The 21,504-nt window shown below is 45.6% G+C and overlaps 1 protein-coding gene across 1 annotated transcript in view; it reads right to left on the reverse strand.

Moving 5' to 3' along the window:
• The window catches only part of LOC121627413 (interleukin-1 receptor accessory protein-like 1), a 198,480-nt gene that overhangs the window by 68,191 nt on the left and 108,785 nt on the right, over positions 1-21,504 (reverse strand). The window contains exon 5 of the mRNA XM_041966310.1: positions 14,658-14,732. Within this exon, the coding sequence (XP_041822244.1) occupies positions 14,658-14,732 (75 nt within the window). The remainder of the gene's footprint in view (positions 1-14,657; positions 14,733-21,504) is intronic.

A 21,504-nucleotide genomic window follows, 5' to 3' on the forward strand; every position in this document is an offset into this window, starting at 1 on the left:
GTGCCGCAGCCAGTGAGAAAATATTGAGAGACAGACTAGCGCATTGTTGGTTTCTTTTTTCTTCTAACTCGAACTGCTGTTGGTTGAAATCTGCAGCTCATACAGGACAAATCCTACAGGGAACTATACAAAGTGTTATATGAAGCCATAAAAGGAAACCTGTGATGCAGGTTGTATACAGTATATACAGATTAAGCACGCACGGAACAGCTGCCTCATTTAAGGGAAAAATACATAATAAGGCGCAATAGACATAGACCAGACCCCCTCAGGTCTCTGTGCCTGTGCCCTGCAGTCTGGCTCTCCTTTCTCAACAATGAATCCATGTGTACACGTGACATTTTATTTTCTTGCTGCAAAGGCCATCAATTCAGGTTGGCGCAATCATCATCATCTGTTCGAACAGTGGAACTGGCACTGCATCCACACCGATAAAAATCAATTTTTTGACATAACTCTATCTCTATTAATATCCTACTGCTTTGGGTAAGGTCACTGTACACTGATGCCTCACACTGACATCCCATGTCAACAGAAAATAGGTTAAGGATGGTAAGATACTACTTCATTCTCATCTCAACAACTAATGCGCGAAGTGATTCTGTTGTTTATCAGTCTGGGTAAGTAGCTAAATATAGCGTTCCTCTATTATTCTCAATTCTATGCTGGAATGAGTCCAATATGCAGAAATTGGACTCAGATATATTTAATGGAGTTTTCTGCAGGACACTGATTATAATGTAAACTGTATTTAATGGTGACTAATGAACTATAAGCTCCGACTGAACAAACACTCGGAGCAGAAATTAACATAAATTATTGTCTCTGCCGGTCTTGCGGCAGCCACGTATGTAGCATCAAGAGAAAAGCATCAAACGTTGCCAGCGTGAACATCAGTTGGCAAATCGGCGGCCGCTCGTCAACAGCGCGGCTCCGGCGCTGCCGCGGTTTGTCAGGAGAGACAGATAGGGCGAGAGGGAGCAACACGACGGCCGAGGGCGGCTGAGGACGCACGATTTACATTTGTGACAAAGGAGAGGTGGATGCAACGCTGTTTATCTGAGTGCATTCGCTGCATCGATGAACGGAAGCAGAAGCGGGAGAAGAAATGTGTGTGTGTGTGTGTGTGTTAGTGTGAGTATGTGTATACAAGGGCAGCAGGTACAGTAGTTAAAGCAGTAACACAACTGCCCCCATGGCTCCTAGTCACTCTTGCTGTGCTTTTTCCCTTTATACACATTAAAAAGAGTGCACACACACACACACACACACACACGCACACACACACACACACATAAAAAAATCCTAAACACATAGTGGCACACAGAGTCATGCAGGCATATTGTGACTGTCTCTCTCTCTCTCTCTCTCACACACACACACACACACACACACACGTGCACACACACACACACGCACTCCCCCCTTGCCTCTTCCTTTATTAGTTGATGAGTCATGGCTCTGGGTCTTCTAAACTGGGACAATCCACACACTGAACACACACACACAGCTTATACAATACAGCACCACAGACACACCTACATGCACACACAGAATACGCTCCCATACACACACACGCATACACACACACACACACACACACAGAGGGGTGACTTGGCAGCAGCTAACTTCACAGCCTGGGGACTCTGAAGCTGCCTGGTGTTGATAGGTTAGTGCTGTTTTTCTTTCACACATCCAAAAAACTGAGAGCGCTAAATATCAGTGCCACCTGCTTCTTCCGTGAAATGGGCTAATTAAGTTTATCCGGGGAAAACCTCACTTATCTCCACTGCCGACCACTGAGCGGAGACAGCTGATTGATTGCGCAAATGGACTTCAACTCAGCATCAGGAGGCGGACCCAATATTTAGGTGTAAATGTAAAAAAATGCATTTCCCCGGTGGCATCAATACAGTCCGAATTTTGCCTCGGTGATGCTTTTCCTCTCGAATTTGATTTATTTATGATGCTTTGATGCCGCTTTGAATTCATAATCTGTCTGTCTGTGCAAAAGCAAGACCACAGTAAGACGGCTCGGCCAAGTCCGACACCTCGCTGCCAAATAAACGAGACATTCGCCGGTGTAGCTTTGGAGCGCAAGCGCTGGCTTTCACGCTTTTTTAGCGAAGTTGCACTGGGCACTTTCGCACTTTGACAGCCCCAAGTGGCAGCGAGAGATAAATGTTTGAAAAGTTGAGGGGACTTCATTACCAAGAAAATATGCACACTCCTAAATCTTTAAGTTTTCTCTTCTTAGCGGCTGCTCGGGGAGGAGATGGGGAAGAAAAAAGCCTTTGGCAGTGCACTGAGCCATCGTTCTGGTGAGTTTGGTTTCTCTGTGTCGTCGCTCTTTGACTGCTGGATTGGGGGAATGTTTTGTATTTCGCTCCCGAGTTCTGATCTGTCAAACTCTGTGTGCGGATTCCCTGACAGCGCCCACACTCAACAGCCCAGTGTTGATCCAAATTGATAAATAAAGCAAATTTATTGCATTTAAGTTCACACAAAGAGCTGATTGGTGCATTTTTCTTTATCTTGAGCACTAATATATACATGATATGCATATACATACACAAGCACATGAAGAGGTAGAGAGAATGAGTCCTCCTGCATGTTTTTCTGTATCTGTGTCCACGTGCAAGGAAGTCAACCTTCCCCAGTCACACAAACATGGCGCCGATCCTCCGGCAAAGCAGCGTGTAAAGCAGCCAATCACGGCTGAAGACTGGCAGAAGAAGAGTGAATACTTGGACGGACCTCATGTGACTGTCACCGTGAAAGCGACCTTATGCCTGACCTTTACCGAGGAGCTCTATTTGCCTGCGCTTACCCACACCGCCGTGAGGGAGCTCAGACGGTCACGTGATTCCACGTGGTCGTCTTGTGTTTTTATGGCTTGTGCGTGGTTTGACATTTCACAGTGGACCTGTCAGGGGCATGTTAAACACCTGAAGACACTGCATGTGGTGGACAATAGAAAAAAAGGCCCAATCCAGTCCTGTTTGGGACAATTCAATTGAAAACTAAAAGAAAATTGGGATAAATCTGTTGGTGCCTTTTGAATAGCTGCAGCGACTGATGGACCAGGGACCCGCCGATGCACGAGACCTCTCAAAGCCACTCTGTCTTAACTACGTCAGAGTCATAATTGAAATCAATATAAACCCTCTGTCACTGCATGGAAGGCTGCTCAGTATCTTCTATCTGGCCTGTGGTTGGCAGGGAGAATGAATAGTCTGGAGTGTGTTTGCTAAAGAAGAGAGGGAGGCTTCCATGTTCCGGTTAGCCTGAGTCTCAGAGATTAAATCCGAGCGCTGCCAAGGCAGCTGGCACGGCGGCTGTGGTTTCTCTCAGCAGGCGCCGGGAAAAGAAACAAACTCTTTCCACAATAAAATATTTTCTGGGCACTTTGGTTTCATTGTTGGGAACATTTCGGTCCCGTCCAAAAGCGATAGGTTGAACTGTGAAGTTCACGTTGGCAAGTGCGTCTTGTGACTCTCACCCAGAATGCTCGGGGAGGAACTGCCTGGTGGTAAGCTACGTCCCAACTGCACGCTGATCTGCGTGCTAGAGTCTTTTCCATCCATTAATGTTTAAAGCATTGATCATATATATAACAATTATCATTTATATAACCTTTTGAATCACTATATGCCAGCCAGAGCTTTTATATATATATAGGGTGGAGTTAAACTGATTGTATTTCCCCAATGATGGAGGCAGTTTACAGTTTAGAGTCACAGTTTTTTGAGGGGAATGTCCACTTTAAAGCTGCCGCTTCTGATCCTGGATTAAAAAAAAAAAAAAAAAAAGATTTAATATTGAGCCACACACCGATCGGACAGCTCTCCACATTTGTACATATCTTTTAAAATAGCTCCAAATACAGAATTTGATTGCCAAAACGCAGCACGACTCTGGAAATAAACTGTTTCTCTCACCTTTGGAACGAAAAAAACACATTGAAATGAAATCTATCCTTTATTCACTGTAACTTTCTCACACCCACGATTCATCAGACTGGCCTTGCACTAGCCAGGCAGGTTCAAATATTTACAATACAAATGCTGATCCAGAGCCTATATTACTCCAATTAGTATTTCTGATGTAGATATATGAGAACAGAAACAATTAAGTGGTTAAAAAAAACCATGAATGACACAATAATTGCTAATAAACAGTAGAAACGTCGTCATGTTGCATATCAGGAGGCTGTACAGATGACGCAGCGTTACTCTCTACTGTATTATATTGTTTTATTCTATTCTGGTCCACAGAGGTCAGGGCCTATCTGAGCGTGTCATAATCCCTCCCACTGCTGAGGAGAAAAATACCGCCTCTCTACCCAAGGTATAGAAAGGTGTTGCCTGACTCACAGCGGTTATGAGACAAATATCCGCAACGTTTCTATCTGACACTTTCATATTCCCTGTTGCATGACCGCCCACGGACCAAGCGAAGGGGCCGCAACTGTAGATACAACGGGCGGACGCGGAGCGGGCGAACGCCGTATATGTGTGGAGAAAGACAAACATGACCAGACCAGATTGCTTCAGCACATATAACTCCCTGGAGGCGGCAGTGTGAGGTGGTAAAAGCTGCATAAGACCTTTGTGTCTGTGTGTGTGTGAGTGTGAAGGCTGAGCGTTTGTTGGCGTTACTGCTTGTTTGAAGAATATTGCATTTTGCTTGTATGTGCACTAATCTGTGTGTGTGTGTGCAGCAGCTGTATCATGACATCATACTGTAGATCCGTGTTCTCATGTGTTCTTATGTGTCACTTCCCAAAGTTTGCTGCCACTGCCTTCTCCCTCCCCTCCCGGCCGTGATCCTGGCCCACTAGCTCTCTGGCCTGACATCAGAGGCCGCTCTATCTCTCCCTGTCTCAAACACACACATGCAAACACACACAGCATGTACACAATCAGAAGTTGGCCCAAAAGACCACTGTGAGACCAAAGACAGTGCAGGGGGAGCGACGCCAAACCAAGGTCACGCTCCGGGCGGAGAGGAGACACTGTCATCTCTGTCCAACCTGGATGCACATTCGCATAAATGCAGCCAGAAGGAAACCAATATAGCCACCTGTTTGGCTGGAAATTAAAAAAAGGGGCAATTAGTTCAACCAGGCAACACACATGCGCTGCCAAGGGGATGACGAGGTGGAGAAAGTTTGCAGGGTTTGCATTTTGGCTGTGGGTTCTGCTGCAGAGTTGGCTCCGCGGGAGGTGCGGATAAATTCTTGAAAAATAAAAATTCAGGCCACAGCACTGCTCTCGTGGCATTCAGGGGCAAAAAAGCTCGACAAAATCCACGGACGGAGAGGAGAAATGCCTCAAACGACCTCAGATATTAGACAGAAAAGGTTTCCCTCGAGTTGCTGCAGCAAATTAATGTTTCCTCTGCCTGCTAGCGGCTGAAGTTTGTGAATAGCGGCTCACAAAAGAGCAAGGTGGCACCGGCCATGTTCGGGTTAAACTGAAGGCTAATCTAATGGCTGTAAAAGTCGATGTGCTAAACTGCCACACTAAAAGGTGAGTTTAATTCTAAAGCAGGTGGCTCTTGCGTACCAAGCTGTCACACAGTGCCGAACAAGTCGCCGAGCGAGGCTTCCTGCTGTCGGTAGTCCATATGCCGGTGCTTGAGTCGAGTTGACTATCAGACGATGTGTATCGGCGCTGCAGTGCAGAAGCTACTGGTACATGACAGCACTGGAAAGAGCACGAGAAAACAGAGAGGAGGCAGTGTGTGCGTGGGTGGAGGAGGAGGAGGAGTGTTTTCAGCTTTAGATTCCAGCCTGGGTTTGAAGCGCACAGCTGCTGATGGAGAAACAGCTGGACGGGAGCAGCGCAGACTGAGCTCTGTTAATACGTTGTGCTGCGGAAGCCGAGGAGAAGGGTGTCAGAGAAGGGCTAGACGAGGCGAAACGAGAAGATAAACTTTAAAGTTGTGCTAAAACAAACCCAACAGCACCAGAGTCGCAATCACAGAACAAGCGCCTGAAGGGGCTGTTGTACTGAAACATAAGGTCCAGCAGCTCTGACAGCCTGAGCAGCTAGTGCACAGATGTTGAAACCTTTAAATGTGGTGAACTGTAGTTTATAGCATAATCTAAAGAAGAAGATGGAAGTCAAAATGCCAGCAGGACTGCAGCAGTATCTCACTTATAAACTCATGCAACAACACTGTAGCTGTTCTTGCCCAGTGTTCAAAACTCACCCTTTAATTTGAACTTTTTTGCAGCTTTTGCCGAGAAATGAGTTGAGAATATCTCGTACAACCTGCTACATGCTGTCATTGTAATGCTGCTGAAACGGCAATAAAGCAACAAAGCATATCTATCTGATTTAATTACACACCTAAATGTCTTTGAACTCACCAAGAGCGCATCGGCTGCTGCTTTATCGGCCTACCTTTGGGCTGCCCTGTATACCGATGAATCAGCCCACATTCATACTGGATGATTCTGCAGTGCACAGTTTAGGTTGTTCAGCGTGGGTACGTGGCACCGCAGAATTTCTTGTGTTCAGTCCAACAATCCAAAAGTTTCATTTTTGTTGAACTACAACCACAACCTTTCCAGAACTTTAACCACATTTTAGCTGCTGTGCGCAAACGCTGCAAAGAGAAAGTGTTTTAAAACCACAGCATTGGCATTGAAAATTTCAAAATGTCATTGAAAGTAAGCTTCCTGACACACAAAGATGCTCTTCGCTCAGATCTCTTGACCTTTGCGAACTATCTTTTTATCGTTTCACGCCCTGATCTTGTATGAGGTGGCTGGTGGCCCTCCGTCGACGGTTTCATAATCTATTGATTTGCGAGACGGTACAAGTCTGACGAAGGCAGAAGGTCTTGTGACCTTCCCGAGGGCCTACATGCAGGTGCGAGGCAGGAACGCTTTCTCCCTTAAACATAAAAATAGAAAACAACAAAGCAGACTTTCTCTAAACTACATGCCAAAGCCCAATTTATGATTAATAGGTCTACCCAGAGACGGGAAGCATTGCTGGCACAGACAAGAGGCAGTATATCTTAATACTCAAGTGCCTTGGCCGGCTCTTGATGCTATTTTCTGCTAAGGAGAGCAAATGCCTTCAGCCATTTTTCCTCTTGGTTTGCAGAGACAGGCACAGGGCTGCAGGTGGGAGCCGCTGACAGGAAGCAGAGCTGGGGGGGTCAATGTGGGATGATAGCTTGCCTTTTCAGGTCAATCTCCATCGGAAAGGTGAACCTGGTATCGGCCCTGCGGTCACACTCTGGCGAGCTTCCTCAGCTGTTGGGGGGAAAATGATCCTCCTTTGGTCCAGTGGGCCAATCGGGCGTCGTGAAGCACTTGTACAGACAGTCCACCTCATTAACGAACTTATGTAAAACACTAATGGGAGCGTTTCTTTACCAAGAATCCCTTCCAATCACCACCAGCGACCCCCCCTCACACTCTAATACGACAGTCAGGATTTATGGCTTGGCGCTGCAGGGCATATTAACCATTTGGGACAGTGCGCCGTCTTGTATCCACTTTCATCTGTAATAACTCAAGGTAAGACGCCATCATATTTCATCCCCTCTGTGAATCTTAAATGATCTCGCTCACTTTTTCTCCCCTGCTCCAACTCTTCGCCCAAACTCCCTCCACCTTCATTTCTCTCTCATTCTCTAGCCTCCTCTCTCTTCATCTTTATCGCGCTCTGTCTTCCTGTCCCTCCAGGGCCCCGGCGCTCGTGGAGACTTGCCAGGAATGCAGATAGGATCACTCGCAGATGTACAATAACTTGAGGGGAATAAATAATGCCCTAATTGAGAGAAATGATGTAATATTGATCCGGGGGCCTCTCAACCTTTGGCATCGCTGAAGCGTTCTGCCGAGTCTGTGACATTTAGAGGGATGAATGGTGTGCATGTGAGAGCGAGTGTGTGTGATGCTGGGTAGAGGTGTTGCTGGAGCCGTGCTTTGTGAGACTAAAATGTACATCGTGGTTTCATGAGCTCAAAAGCTTGAAACTCCCCGAGAGCGAGCCTGACCACGATGCTTCCCTTCCTGCAAAATGCACCGAATACAACGCAGAGCTGCTACATCGCACGGGGTGGTGCGAGATGGTCGGAGATGCGTTTAATTGCAAACTTGAGTGGGATATTATCAGTGCGTGCCGTCTGTACCTGTGCCATAAAGGCTGGTGAGTGGCTTTAACGCTCGAGTCTGGTTCCAGGCCGCCTTTGGGGTTGAAGTGAAAACAAACACAAGCAGCCTCATCGAAATTCTGCACGCATCCAAGCCAAATTGTGTGGGTTTGAGGTTCAAATGTTTTATGTTTTCATTTCAAAGTTATTTTTATTGTACCGTTATGTAAATTAGGCCAAATAATTCTCATCCACGTCCTTCGCTGCAGACCCTTGGGTGCCTTTGCACCTAGCCTATCTGGTGCCTTTGCTGGTTTGGTTCTGTTTGTTTAGACTGATATAATGCTGGTGCAGAGTAAATCGCCTGACGAAGAAGGCCTTCTCCGCCCAGTTCCAAACAAATATGTGGCTCGCAAACTAAACAAAGCAAACACAGGATTTCATGAGTAGATGTGATTTTAGCATCTACTCAAAAGCTTAATCACTATAATATCCAACTTAAGATCAGAGATCAGACAGCACTATATAAGGAATGTATATATTTATGCCAGGTCATCTGGTTACCATGGTAATACCTACACACATCAGCGCGAGCATGGGGTCACCTGTCAATTCCACTGTCAGCCCTGCCGGCCTTGTCAAAACATGTCAGATTTTTGCATCTCGACATACATTGCGTTTATTCCTCTTCTTTCTTTTTCATCTGTTCTGAAATCCTTTCCATCCTTCCAGCTTGTCCTTTAGTGTTTTCTGCTCTATTTCTGATTTGATGCATTATGTAGAGCACTTTAAACTGCCTGCTTGAAATGTGCTTAAGTTGAGCTACAAAGTGGGTAGCTGTCATCTGACGACTACACAGGATGTAACAAGTGAGAAAAACAAAAAACATCAATAAACCCTCATGTGATCATTATGTCTTCCTGACGCATCCTTTCTCCGGGGGCCTCTTGGTATTTACCTTGAGCATGATCTATCACACTTGTCTACTTATCTGTGCCACGGGTTGCCTTCATTGCACAGCAAGACATCGATGCTAATCATTAGATATTGAAAATGGTACCCGGATCAATGCGAGGAGATCCTAAACATCACACCATCAGGAGATCAAATCCATACAGCTACAGGGAGAAATCTGCTCCGGGGTAATGGGAAGATCGACATTCATAGACGGTAAAGTCAAGTAAAGGTTATTCATTTCAAAACCATCTGTTGGACTGAGTTTCAACCACATTCGAGCAGTCTGGTGAAAGTTGACATTTTGTCTGTTGTCGGCATGCAGTTCATCATTTCTTTCATCATTTACTTCCAGAAGGATCTGAATTCATCAAGTCTCTCCGTTTAGATTTTGAGCTTAATGTGAGGCTTTCAATGTCATTTCAGAGCAAACTGGAGTCCAGGCAGCCTGACATGCACCAGAACAACAGTACATCAATGTGGCTAACCTCATCATTACATAAGGACCGCAAATTATAATTTGTTGTGCCGGCCGACTCCGAGTCGATTCAGGATAATGATGGTTTTGTTCTGAGGTGTCCTCTGTTCATATCATTAGACAATAGAACCCCTTCCAATGAGCGACTGAAGAACAATTTCCCGTTTTATACTGTTATTATTCACCAACCGACAAATGAGGAAGCCCAACCTCTGAGAGGAGAGCAGCCTGTCAGACTGCTGCAGAGAGGCAGCGTGGAACAATGAGGCATTCTGAGAGGAACTGATACCGATTTCCAAACTATGTAATTAAAAGAATGGCTTTTGTATTGCTTGGTAGCGGTTCAAAATCCATCAGAAACATGTTTGTCAGCATGTGTGTACCACTAACATGATATAAAATCGGCATTTCTTTACTAATTTATTCGTAATCTCTACTAATTCTGTTCTCATAATCCCAAAACTGAATGATGCCAGAATGGTGGCCAAAGGTATATGGACACCCAAATATTACACCCATGTGTGACTGCTGCTGATTTCAAAATAAAAAAAACGCTGATATAGCAGCCCCGACACTTGCAGGAACCTGCAGGGATTTGCCCCCAATCAGCCGCAACACGATTGGCCACTGACGCTGGGCGATAAGGTCAGCGCTCAAGTGTGCTAAAGTCAAGACCATGACTTTGTGGCCCTGGCTTCGTGCATGGGGGGGCGCTGCATGCTGCAGCATTAAGATTTAACTTTGTTGGGAGTCAAGGTGTACATGAAAAACAGCCCCAGACTGTACCATAAATATGTGGAGGGGGGGAGGGGCACATACCTTTGGCCACACAATTATGGCTGCAAGTACAGCATATGCAATAATAAAAATTAGATAACCTCAAGACAAGCAGCCATCATCTAGTTTTGGTGTTGATTAAGGAGCAAAATTCGACTTTTTGTCACAAACTTGACGGATATTTGGGTCATATTCCTATACTTTGATAAGTTTGATTACACACATATATTCTGCTAATAGTTAGATTACATGCATGTGCTTACATTAATGATAGTTGGATCCTGATATGTTGATCTTATTCATATTTTCTGCTGATGGATTGTGTGACTGAATAATCAACAGAAATTCTACTTCTCCTGGTTAAGTTTTTCCTTTATTATTCAAAGAAGTGATGTAGACGAGGAGTGATTCTTTGTATGCAAAATATATCTAAGGCCAGTGTGACCTAGAACAGGAGGTTTTGACATAGAGGCCTGGCATGGGAGACATCTTGGGGCCCTCTACTTAAGATAGAACAGGTTGGCGTCAGGGATAAGGGTGTCTCTAGATTTGTCCTTGCAAACAGGTTGCTGCGGTGACGTTGGATTCTCGAAGATGAGCAAGCAGAGGAGAGAGAGAGCGCCCGACGGCAACGAGGAGGAGCCTACGACTGTTTCAGCATTTCCTCATGTTCTGTCTATAAAAATACTGGGTCAGGGAGAGGTAGTGTGTCAGACTGACCCAACTCTGTTGTGGATCAGGGAAAGGTTAAGCTCTGTAACCTGGTACATTCTATTGATGTTAGAATAAAACTGATTTTTTTGGACTCAACATCTTCTCCTATTGCTTCATTAAAAGAACCCAGAAGATCAGAGAGATTTTTTGAGAGCAGCTTAAATGGAGGCGGTGTATGTGTGACCTTTGACCGTTCACAACTTGTTGCCGCGACAGTGCCCATTTTTGACTGCAAACAACAAATTCACCCCTATCCCCTGAAGGGTCCCAAGAGGCATTGTGGGAAACAAAGCAAATCACTGAGGCGCAAGGACATAAAAAGACAAGGCCCTTTTGGTTAAAGTGAACACACCAAAATAATCAATGCAATAACTCTGACACAGAACAACTCTTGAGATGGTGCACTGCACTGTATGGCTCCTCGAGGTAAAGCTGAGAAATGAATTACGGAGGAATTTACCAAAGAGGCTCAGACATCACCGCCTTGTTTTCTCTCCGCCGCAATTTCAGAAAACTCGCTGCGGTGTCGTAATGTCAAGTGTCAGGGGATGAGGTGTGATATCCCGGGGAAGGAGGCAGTTGAAAGGGCTTGAAGTTTTAACAGCCAATCAAGATCACAGGGGAACTTGCTTGGTATTCCCAGAATGAACATCACAAACAGAGCGCCACAACGGTCGCAAATTCAATCTAACACGAAATAAAATGTCAGGATGGGCGGGCGAGGGGGGCCGCGAGTGGCACGTCGGCCCTGCATAGCAAACAGCATTAAAACAAATCAAACCTGGCAGCGGAATGAAGGCGGAAGAAGCAGGTTTTTGCCTGGAACTTGGTTTGAATCCCTGGCTGGGTCGCGTTCAAGAGCTCAGAAGTGGCTTTTTTTTTTTTTGCGCATTCAATCGTTCACCGGGGAAAACGCAAAAAACGCCGGCGTGCATTTCGGAACAAGTCACCCCGTTGTCAAAGTGTTTACAAATCGCCCACATTAGCACTGGACTAGAAACAGACTTGAGCTGCAGTTAGTCTGCTCACTGCAGTCAATTATTCTCCATCTGCGCAAGGCAGAGTGAACGCAGGGTGCATCGAACTGTCAGACTGAATTACAGACCCAAACTGCATCCGATCTGTCCCAGCAGTGGAAAGACATGCCCGCTGAGAAGTGTGCATCTCTGCAACCAGTTTTAATCAAGCATTTTTAACATCATCAGTCATAACTGAGCAAACACATCCATTTGGAGACAAATAAGGGAGGGAGGAGGGGGCGTGGATGCTGATTAACTAGGGCCACCCATTTCCAGATCCCTCTGTTCTGCCTGTTCATCCCTCGAGTTCCACAACAAGAGCTCGAAGAGCGCCTCTCCACGTTCGCTCCTCTTGTCCTCTCCCTCTCACCTGCCTAATTAGCTGTCAGCCCGAGCCATTTGCGATTCCATATTTCTTCGGAGAACGAATATTAAAATTCAGGCAAAACTGCCACAACCCTCAAAGGATGTGCCGCGTTTGACTGGGCTCTCTGCGGATGACAAGAGCATGCTAGCCAAACACTGAGAGGAAGTGATAGGGGCTTGTACAGCTAGAGAATCAAATAGATGTTCATATATTATGTACACAGAGCTGCTGACTCCGTGTGGAATATCAATGAGTGCAGAGGTGGAGTGCAAAAAAAAAAAAAAAAACACAGTTCCTATTAATCCTCATGCACCGAAAATCAAAATCAAGATGAAAATTCAATCTGATAGAGTTACTGAAGCTAAGGGGATGAATGTCTCGAAAACTCAGTAGACTGAAAATCCCAGCTAAAAGTACTTTTACAAAACAGTCCAAATCAACCCCAAAACAAGAAAAGCAACATGTTTCTTTTCTTTGTACCAATACGTGCTGTTCTCTCAGCTATAATGGGTTTTGAAACTCACCATCATCCGCTATGAAACACTTAATCAGATGAGAAAAAAAAAAGCTTTTATCCGTCATCAATTTAAAGCCACGATGATTTGCGCCTATTTTCTGATTGCCACCTTTTACCTCTGCGAGCCAGTTGTGTTCATCGCCCGTGACAAATTTACTTCAAAGGAAGCCTTCATCATGACCCATTTTCCGTTCCACCAACAGCTGAGCTCTCGCCCAATAAGGCACAAAGCGGGAATTTTCCCATGAGAACCCTGTGCATCAAAAGCTGGTAAGGCAGACGAGGCAGAGCCTGAAATGCAGGCGATCATTTGAAGTAACCCTAACATCATAAACTTGAAGGCAATGCGCGGGACGGATGTATGGTTTCTCAGAAGTGCCACTTCGATTCATTACTGACTCATTACCACGCTGCCCAACATCACCAAGATCAGTGATCAGTGTGATGATAATGAAGAAGCACTCCTGAGGAGAGGAGGAGGAGAAGCAGCAGACGTGGCTTTCATACCCACTGAAAGGTTGACAAATGTGTCGAGTGACTCATCCTGTTTTTCTTCTATCGTGCTGAAACCTCAAGGTCCATTCACAAAAGAGGGCAGGCCTGATTGAGAATCTCGCACTGAGCGCTGTTCAGTTCCGTGAAAATGAGGCTCATCGGAAGGTGCGGGAGGTCAGCGCGGCCCAACGCTATTCATTGCAGTCCATACACTTGCACTGGTGGGAGCAGAAACCGAACCTCTCAAAACCTGCGCAAGTGGAATCAAAAACATCTGCGTGACGAGACACCAGCAGGTGGTGCAGCATGTTTCTAGAACTGAGCAGAAAAACTAAATTCAGAGTTGCAGAACAGCAACCTGCCACGAGTGTCACATAGCAAAAGGTGACATGAATTCAAATAATATGACAGTCACATGGCACATTCAGCATAATCTATATTTCCGCAGCCGTAATTCCATTAGCACAACAACAGAGTCATGCTAACCAATCTGCCGAGTCTCCCTTTGTAACAGAAATACGGTTTTCACCACATTACCTCCCGTCGCTTCCACATCGCCATTGTTTCGCTCGGATCTCAGCGACTCTCGGCGGAGCGCGACACCTCCGGCAGATGTCTCGCATTAAGGGCCTGCTCGGAGAGGAGGCGTTATTCAACTTAAGCTGCTGAGAGCCCTTTGTGCAAGGTATTCGCGCGGGAAGTGTTGAGTAGCTTAACGGCGATGAGGAAAACGGCAAAGCGGGAGCGATTAAGCGGCCCTCGGAAACAGTGCGTCTTTCAATGAGAGGAACGAGGAGCGGCGGAGGGGGGTGAGCGCGACACGAGCGCGTTGCTGCGCTGATAGAATTAGCGCCGATTATCCTGAAACTATCAAGACAACAGGTGAACACAGGGGACATGTTAAATTTGTGGTACCAACAAATTAAAATAGGAGCACATCAGAGAACAGGGAAGACTGTATATCTAGAAAAACTGCAATAATAAGACTCATAATACCATTTGACCCAAAAATGTCCAACATGTGTGCACAGCAAGGAAGAAACTGACATATATCGGTCAAAACAAAGCCGCAGTTAAGTGGAACAGGACCTACTTTGAAATGGCTTTGATTGACTAATCTAGAAATTTGAAGCGATGCCATTGCGGCACCACACGTTCCATCAGCGGACAGAAAACACAGCCATCAGCGCGGGGGGAGGAAGCACGTTCCCTTACCTATTGCCATCTCGATGACGCTCACTTGGCTCTCCGATGGGAAGAGGATTTTTGGCGGCTTGTCCGTCAGGGGAGCTGCGAAAAGACAAACAGAGGGAGAGGGAGAGCACATTAATTTCCACATCTGTCTCCCCCGTGGACAGTGGGAGTATGATTTATTCATTAAAGACCCCAATAAAGGCCGCATTAAAGCAGGAACAAACGCATGGAAATATAATATTTAAAGAGTGGACAGAGAAAACAGGGATGCATTACTATGACTCAGAATCACCCATTCGAAGCTTTAAACATCAATGCACATGCTTTCAAAGCAGCAGCTGCTTCAATACGACTGCCATTCATGCCTTGCAAAAATGACTGTGTTAAATGATGATATGGCTTCGACGTGGACTGCAACGGAAGCGGCGCTGCATATATATACAGCAGCTGTGCAACTAGTCAACCATTCCTGAATCTACAGCACACCCTCAGGTGAACATCTTTCACAGCTGCAGTGGGCATGGGAAGGTTATGGGCTGCTGCAGGAGATGCAGCGCTTTCAGCTGTGCACAGCTCCTGTGACGGGAAAATGGGAGTGTCTTGAAATGCTCGAAAAGGGCCGAATGAGCGTGCATTCGAATGCTCAAATGGATAAAAACAAGGCAGAAACAAAACCTTTTGGTACGTGTTGTCAAATTGGTCAGCCACAAGTGAGGTTTTGATTTAAAAGTCCCTTCTAAAACACACTAACTCCAATTAGACAGCTGCCGGGTAACAAAAGACATGCACTTAGAGGCTCCTCATTATAATGGCTCCCTAATTGGTTCTAGTCTTCAAAGTGGCATCAGAAAGGGTTTTCTATCTCCGCATGCTTGGAAATACACGGAGGGACGAGGCTTGTTTCAGTACAAATGACTTGCGGTTTGACTGGAGTGGTGATCGATGAGCTGAACCTTGGGGAAAAAAAAAAAAAGGCGAGTTTCAGTGAGAGGAGCGACAGTGGACGGAGGGAGGTTTGCTCGAGTTCACGCTGAGCCGGGCTCCTCCACACTGCAGCTCTCCGGTGGTATGACTCACCACAGAAGCGAGTGTTAGCCACAGTCGCGCGCTGATAATTGACTGTTTTGCTAAAAAAGCCTTCCAGCTAGTTATCATCCCGACAGCTGCAGATTAACAGAGCAGACTCCAGTTTTTCTGGATCTCTCTTTTCCTCATCTTCCATTTAGATATTCGGTCGATTGTGTCATATGTGGCAGCTGGGAGTTTTATGATGCCACAGCAAGACCCTTGAAATTCACTTTTCTGCTGCTGAGCTGGATTTTGTAGGTGAGACTCTCTCTTGACGAGTCCAGTTAAAGACAGTTAAACAGTCAACGACAGGCCTCAGTTGTGTTTTTCCGATGCCAGCAAAATTGTGTGCACAGGAAGGCTCAATCTTTTAGGTCTACCTGCAGGTTTACATTTGCACTTAAACTTGCACAACGAGTCCGCTAAACTAAATGAAAAGTGGGGGAAGTAAGTGTACAACACCTTGATCATTTCTTCATTGAACATATTTCTGATGCATTTAATAAAAAGGTGTGAGAAATTTGAATGACGCAGAAAAAATCTAGGGAGCACGGTAAGAAAAAGCTTGATTGATTCCTGTGCTAATTAGGATCAGCGGGGTTAGTGCATATCGGTAGGACATAACTTCCACTCTTTGAAAAAGGGCTGTCCACCTCTGACTGCAAGTAAACAAACAAACTTTTGGCTGATCAACACCTTTGCAACACCAATGATCAGCAACACAGCAATGGCACTGGTTACGAACAGATTTCTCAACTCCGAAATGTCCCTAAAAGCACCACTGAGGCCATTTTCTGCATGTTAAAGGAGCATCATCGACTGAGCACACACAGGAGCTCCTGGCTGGATTTCAGGTTTAAGGGTGGTGAGAAGAGTTCCACTGGAACAGAGCTCCAGCTCCTTGTAGGAAACGGGACACGAGTGATGGTCTCCTGGGTCAAAGTCACACCATTTGCTGACCCATCCATCGTCGTTACACTGCTTCTGCATGGTCTCTAGAAGTTCTCGACAGGTAAGCCTAAACATAGGCCAGTTCAGGCATTTCTCGAAGCTCCGCTTGCAACGAAGAAGCACAAATGACTTGATTGGCTTGATGTATTTTTAGACACTGTGTAATCAGCGAAAGACGTCGAGACTTTCAGCCTTGCAGACAAACAAACCGCTTTTAAAAGCATCACAGAGAAACGGCGAGCAGACACGTCTGATGAGCAAATCAACTCAAAATGTCAAACGCTGTTGGTGAAATATTTCAAAACACTTGGACCGTGTGCAGCGTGCAGATATCTTGCCCTCAGCCTTCCTCTGTTGGCACCAGCTTTTGGCTCATTTCAAAGGTACTCAACCAAAGATGCAACTCCTTCCATGGCGTCCACTCACTCGTGCTTGCGTAATAATGATGATATTGTGTTCCGAGTAAGATTCCTACAAAAAGTGCACCCCTATGCCAGAGAAATGGTTTGGGCTGGAAGGTTGCACTGGAGGGAGATGAAGGGGGTGAACAGATTTTTGTTAATTTCTGCTTTTCCACATAATGACTACAACACAAATGCACTTCTACTGTACAGTCAATATAAGTTCTGCAGTTTCAAGTCTAACATATTAAATGCGACGTCACCTGTTGCATGTTGGTATGGGCAAATGATCCGTTCCCTCTCAATCTCAAGGCAGAGGTGCGCTAACTAGGTGTTGCACATTAAATAGCTGTCCATTGCATAAGGTAAGCTGAGGATGCAGGCTATATAATGTAGATTTAGTGTAAAATAACACTCGTTTGTAGCAACGTGGTGTTTAAAATACAGCAAGCTTTGTGATCGCCATCCTGAGATCTGGTCAGATTTATGTTGCCGTGTGAGACAGTATTGAATGCACATATGTCCATGCACTGTGCTTGACCTGCAATGTGAACGAGGATTGTGGCAAGAGCCTTATCGGGTTGCAGACAGGAAGCTGTTCATGAGGGTGCATCAATCACTCATAATCACTCATGGCCTGTTGTATGCTGCGATTGCGGGTATGTTGATGCTAATTATTATTATTATTCAGTTATTTCTATCGATGCTGCATTCTTTAGTGTGCCTTACCGTCTGCTCAACGACGTGGTGCGATAATCATAATAATATTGTAAAATACACATACTGGGACAGGATATCAATTAGGAAAGCACTGGAGGAGCGCTGTGTGTCCTGTGGGCTCTTTATCAAGCCACAACAGCATCAGTGGCAACACTAATGAAAGGACGCTTCCATCATTCTAATGTCCAATCAATTGACAGAAAAAGCCATAACGTGGTCTCAGATAAAGGATTGGAAATTTATGAAGAGGTGCAGGCTGAAAGCGGGAAAAATAAGCGCCTATGTGAGCTCATTAATTACAAATTCAAAAAAAAAAAAAAAAGCGAATTATGCCCTTCCCTGTGCTTGCCGTGTTTCAGCGCTGTGTAAAGAAATCTCATTACCTTAATTACCTTTCTCTTGATGAAATATGCTTAGATTATATTGTTTCATTAGGATTTGAAAAGAAAAGCAAGTTTTTCCACTCTGACGGTTTTCCGCAAGACAATGCTGGATTTGAAGGGAGAAAATGGTGCACGGGCAGCGACGTGGCTGCGTGTATTTATAGCAACATGAAGAGAGGACTCAGCTGGGGATACGAGCATCAAACATGGAGCAGCTCATTGCTCATACTGCTGAAGTGAGTTTAAGTCAAAAAATACATATTTGCATTCATGATAAAGCAGTCTTAATCCTTCTAAAAATTATATAAAACAGAATCATTGTGATCCACACTTTTTTTTAGTGTGGAATGGACATTTTAATCACTCCCTCTGCTCAACTGCTGAGATTTGATTGACCAAGAGTTATGAATTATAGAGAAGCAGCTGCCTTTGGTAGCACCTGGAGGTAAGAAAGCGTGATAGTGTTTGAAGTCGCACAACCGACTGCCAGGATGTTAAAACCAGGAAAATGGAAAACGTGGCACAGGTTGAAAATAACCTGAAAGCTGAGGAGCTGCTCCTTGCAGTGGCGTGCACAGACTTTTTGAAGGGCAGGGGTGAAAAGGACTTCACTTGAGCACGCATTTTGGCGTCCCAGATAGCACTTTAACACGCGTTTTGGCATCCAAGAGGGCACTTTAGCACGCGTTTTGGCGTCCAAGAGGGCACTTTAGCACGCGTTTTGGCATCCAAGAGGGCACTTTAGCACGTGTTTTGGCGTCCAAGAGGACACTTTAGCACGCGTTTTGGCATCCAATAGGGCACTTTAGCACGCGTTTTGGCGTCCAAGAGGGCACTTTAGCACACGTTTTGGCTCCCAAGAGGGCAGTTTAATGCGCGTTTTGGCTCCCAGGGGGCAGCTTAGCATGCATTTTTGGCTTCCAAGAGGGCACTTTAGTGCACGTTTTGGCTCCCAGGGGGCACTTTAATGCGCGTTTTGGCTCCCAGGTGGCACTTTAGCACGCGTTTTTCAACAATTGGGCCACAAGGGGGGGCAGTCGCCCCCCCCTCTGTGCACGCGACTGGCTCCTTGCAACTGCTATACCCCGGATACCAGTACATGGCAACTGCACAGCACGTTCATATTCAACAAACCAACCGGCCTCTGCTACTTTAAAAAAAATGTGTCTCCTTCACAGTCAATCGATTCCATTTCAGAAACTCAAAATAACATATTGCTCAGAGAGGAAAACTGTTGTTCATCAAGCCTTCCATGTCTCGTGTGAGCAGCAGATGTGTTATATGCTGTCAGAACTGCACGTAAAAGCGCGTGCATGAGGGAAAAACCAGCAAATACACCAAATAAACGTGCAGCACGAGTTCAGCTACGTGTGCAGACTCAATCTTGACGTATAGCATACATGATTACGTCATATAGATGCTCTCCTGTTATTTCACAGGGATGTGTGTGAGCAGAACGATGTGTGTGCGGTCGCAGTTAAACTTTCGAATTGAGCGATATTTGCATATTCGCAGATTAAGGAATCTTTTACTGGATGATTGAACTTTTTCATGGAAAAACCATATCAGACACAAATTATTATTCAAAGCAGAGTTTGCATATGTTTGAAAACATGCCTGAATGGGTTCTTTAATTTCCTTCCTTGTAATGTATTATTTTTTTTGCTTGTTTGGTTGTTTTTGCACCATGTCACCAACTTGAAACGTCCTTTGCGCGCGACAGTTTCCAGCTCCAGAATTTCACAGGAGCAGGATTACTCGATTGAGTCTCAAATAAAAGGGCACGACACAATGTTCACTGAGCGAACCTCACTTACTCTAACCTGAGGAGATGAGTGTATTTTAAGAACAAAAAAAAAAAAAAAAAAAAGTCGTACCTGGACAGGTACCAAGAACATGACAACTCTCCCTCATTCAAATGTGAATCCTTGCTTTGATTTGCTGGTTGCACCGAGCCAGATGAAGGTGAAATCCCAAAGTTAGACTGTAATCAGAGTTCTGGCACATTCTTTAAAAAGCTCATTTCGAAGCTCCACGTAACAACGCAGGCGAAGGCTGTCTAACTCTTCATCCGAATCAAGGGCACGCCGCTGATACGCCGTTCATCAGCGGGATCCCACGATGCTGGAAGGCGCGCAAACACACACATCCACAGACGGACGCACGCATTCCAGATGCATTAGTGAAGCTGGCTGGTATTCAACTACAAAACCACTATTCTGTGGTGGGTTATTATGAGTGGGAGTGGGCAGGCTTTTTCGCTGAGGGGCTAGCAACACATTCAGCCTGACCTGCTTCCCTACACACGAACACACAGAGTACAAGCACTTCACACACACACACACACACACGTAAACACTGAAGAGCCTGACGTCGGCATCAGCTGGGGAGAAAAATCTTTAAAGTGTCCCTCACAGGCCCTGTGATCTGCTCTCGCTGTGATCACATGATGATGGATGGGGAGACGGAGTAATGAAACAGAAAAAAAAAGGACCTCGTTCTCTCCCATTAACTCCACCATCTCCTTCTCTCCGTCTCTGCCCCGGTCCGTCTGTCTGTCTGTCGCCGGCCGCACGCCTTTGTCGCTCTGTCCGTCTATGTCTGTCGCTCTCGGGGGTGAGGGAGAGGGAAGATGAAAAGGGCGGGGGAAGGGAGGGAGGGAGGTAGAGGGCTGTGGTCCTCTGTTCACACCTCATTAAAGACCACTTCAGCAGACATAGATTAAGAGGAGTAGCGTGTGCGCCCCTGTGTGCGGGAGCATGAGATCGTTAAAGGAAAGATGCGCTGTAAGTTCCACGGGAGAAAATAAATGAAAGCTGTTTTAGAGCAAGTTGAGAGGCAAACCTTGTTAGTCGCAGACATGTCAAAAAAAAAAAAAAAAGAAAAGAAAGAAATGGTTTGGTGCAGACTCCTGCCACCTTACAAGCAACATATTAAACTCTGTTAAGTTTCTGATTCAGTCTCTTGAGATCAGAAAGCAGGATCGGACTGATCAGAATCAGTGACTCATTAAAATGCTAATGTGCGCATACGTTCATGAATATAGAACACACATGTGATCAACTGGAGCCATGGCCGAATTAACTTGAGGGGCCAAGAGCACTTTTTTTTTTATGGCCGCAGCTGACCCTGAGTCAAAACCTGGGTTGTTTGGGCTCCTGGGGGTCTGGGATCTGAGGGGAATTGCCTAATTGGCAAGCCAGCCTGGATAAATTATAAAAAAAAAAACTGACATGCTGCTGAATGACAAGTCAGTTTGCGAAGCAGTCGCAGGGAGATCACGAGTTGAAGCTAAAAACACGACCAGCGATCCCCTGAGTTCGACACCTGAGTTTGCCTGACCCA

The sequence above is a fragment of the Chelmon rostratus genome, chromosome 24 (assembly GCF_017976325.1).
Source record: "Chelmon rostratus isolate fCheRos1 chromosome 24, fCheRos1.pri, whole genome shotgun sequence".
NCBI classification, from domain to species: domain Eukaryota; kingdom Metazoa; phylum Chordata; class Actinopteri; order Chaetodontiformes; family Chaetodontidae; genus Chelmon; species Chelmon rostratus.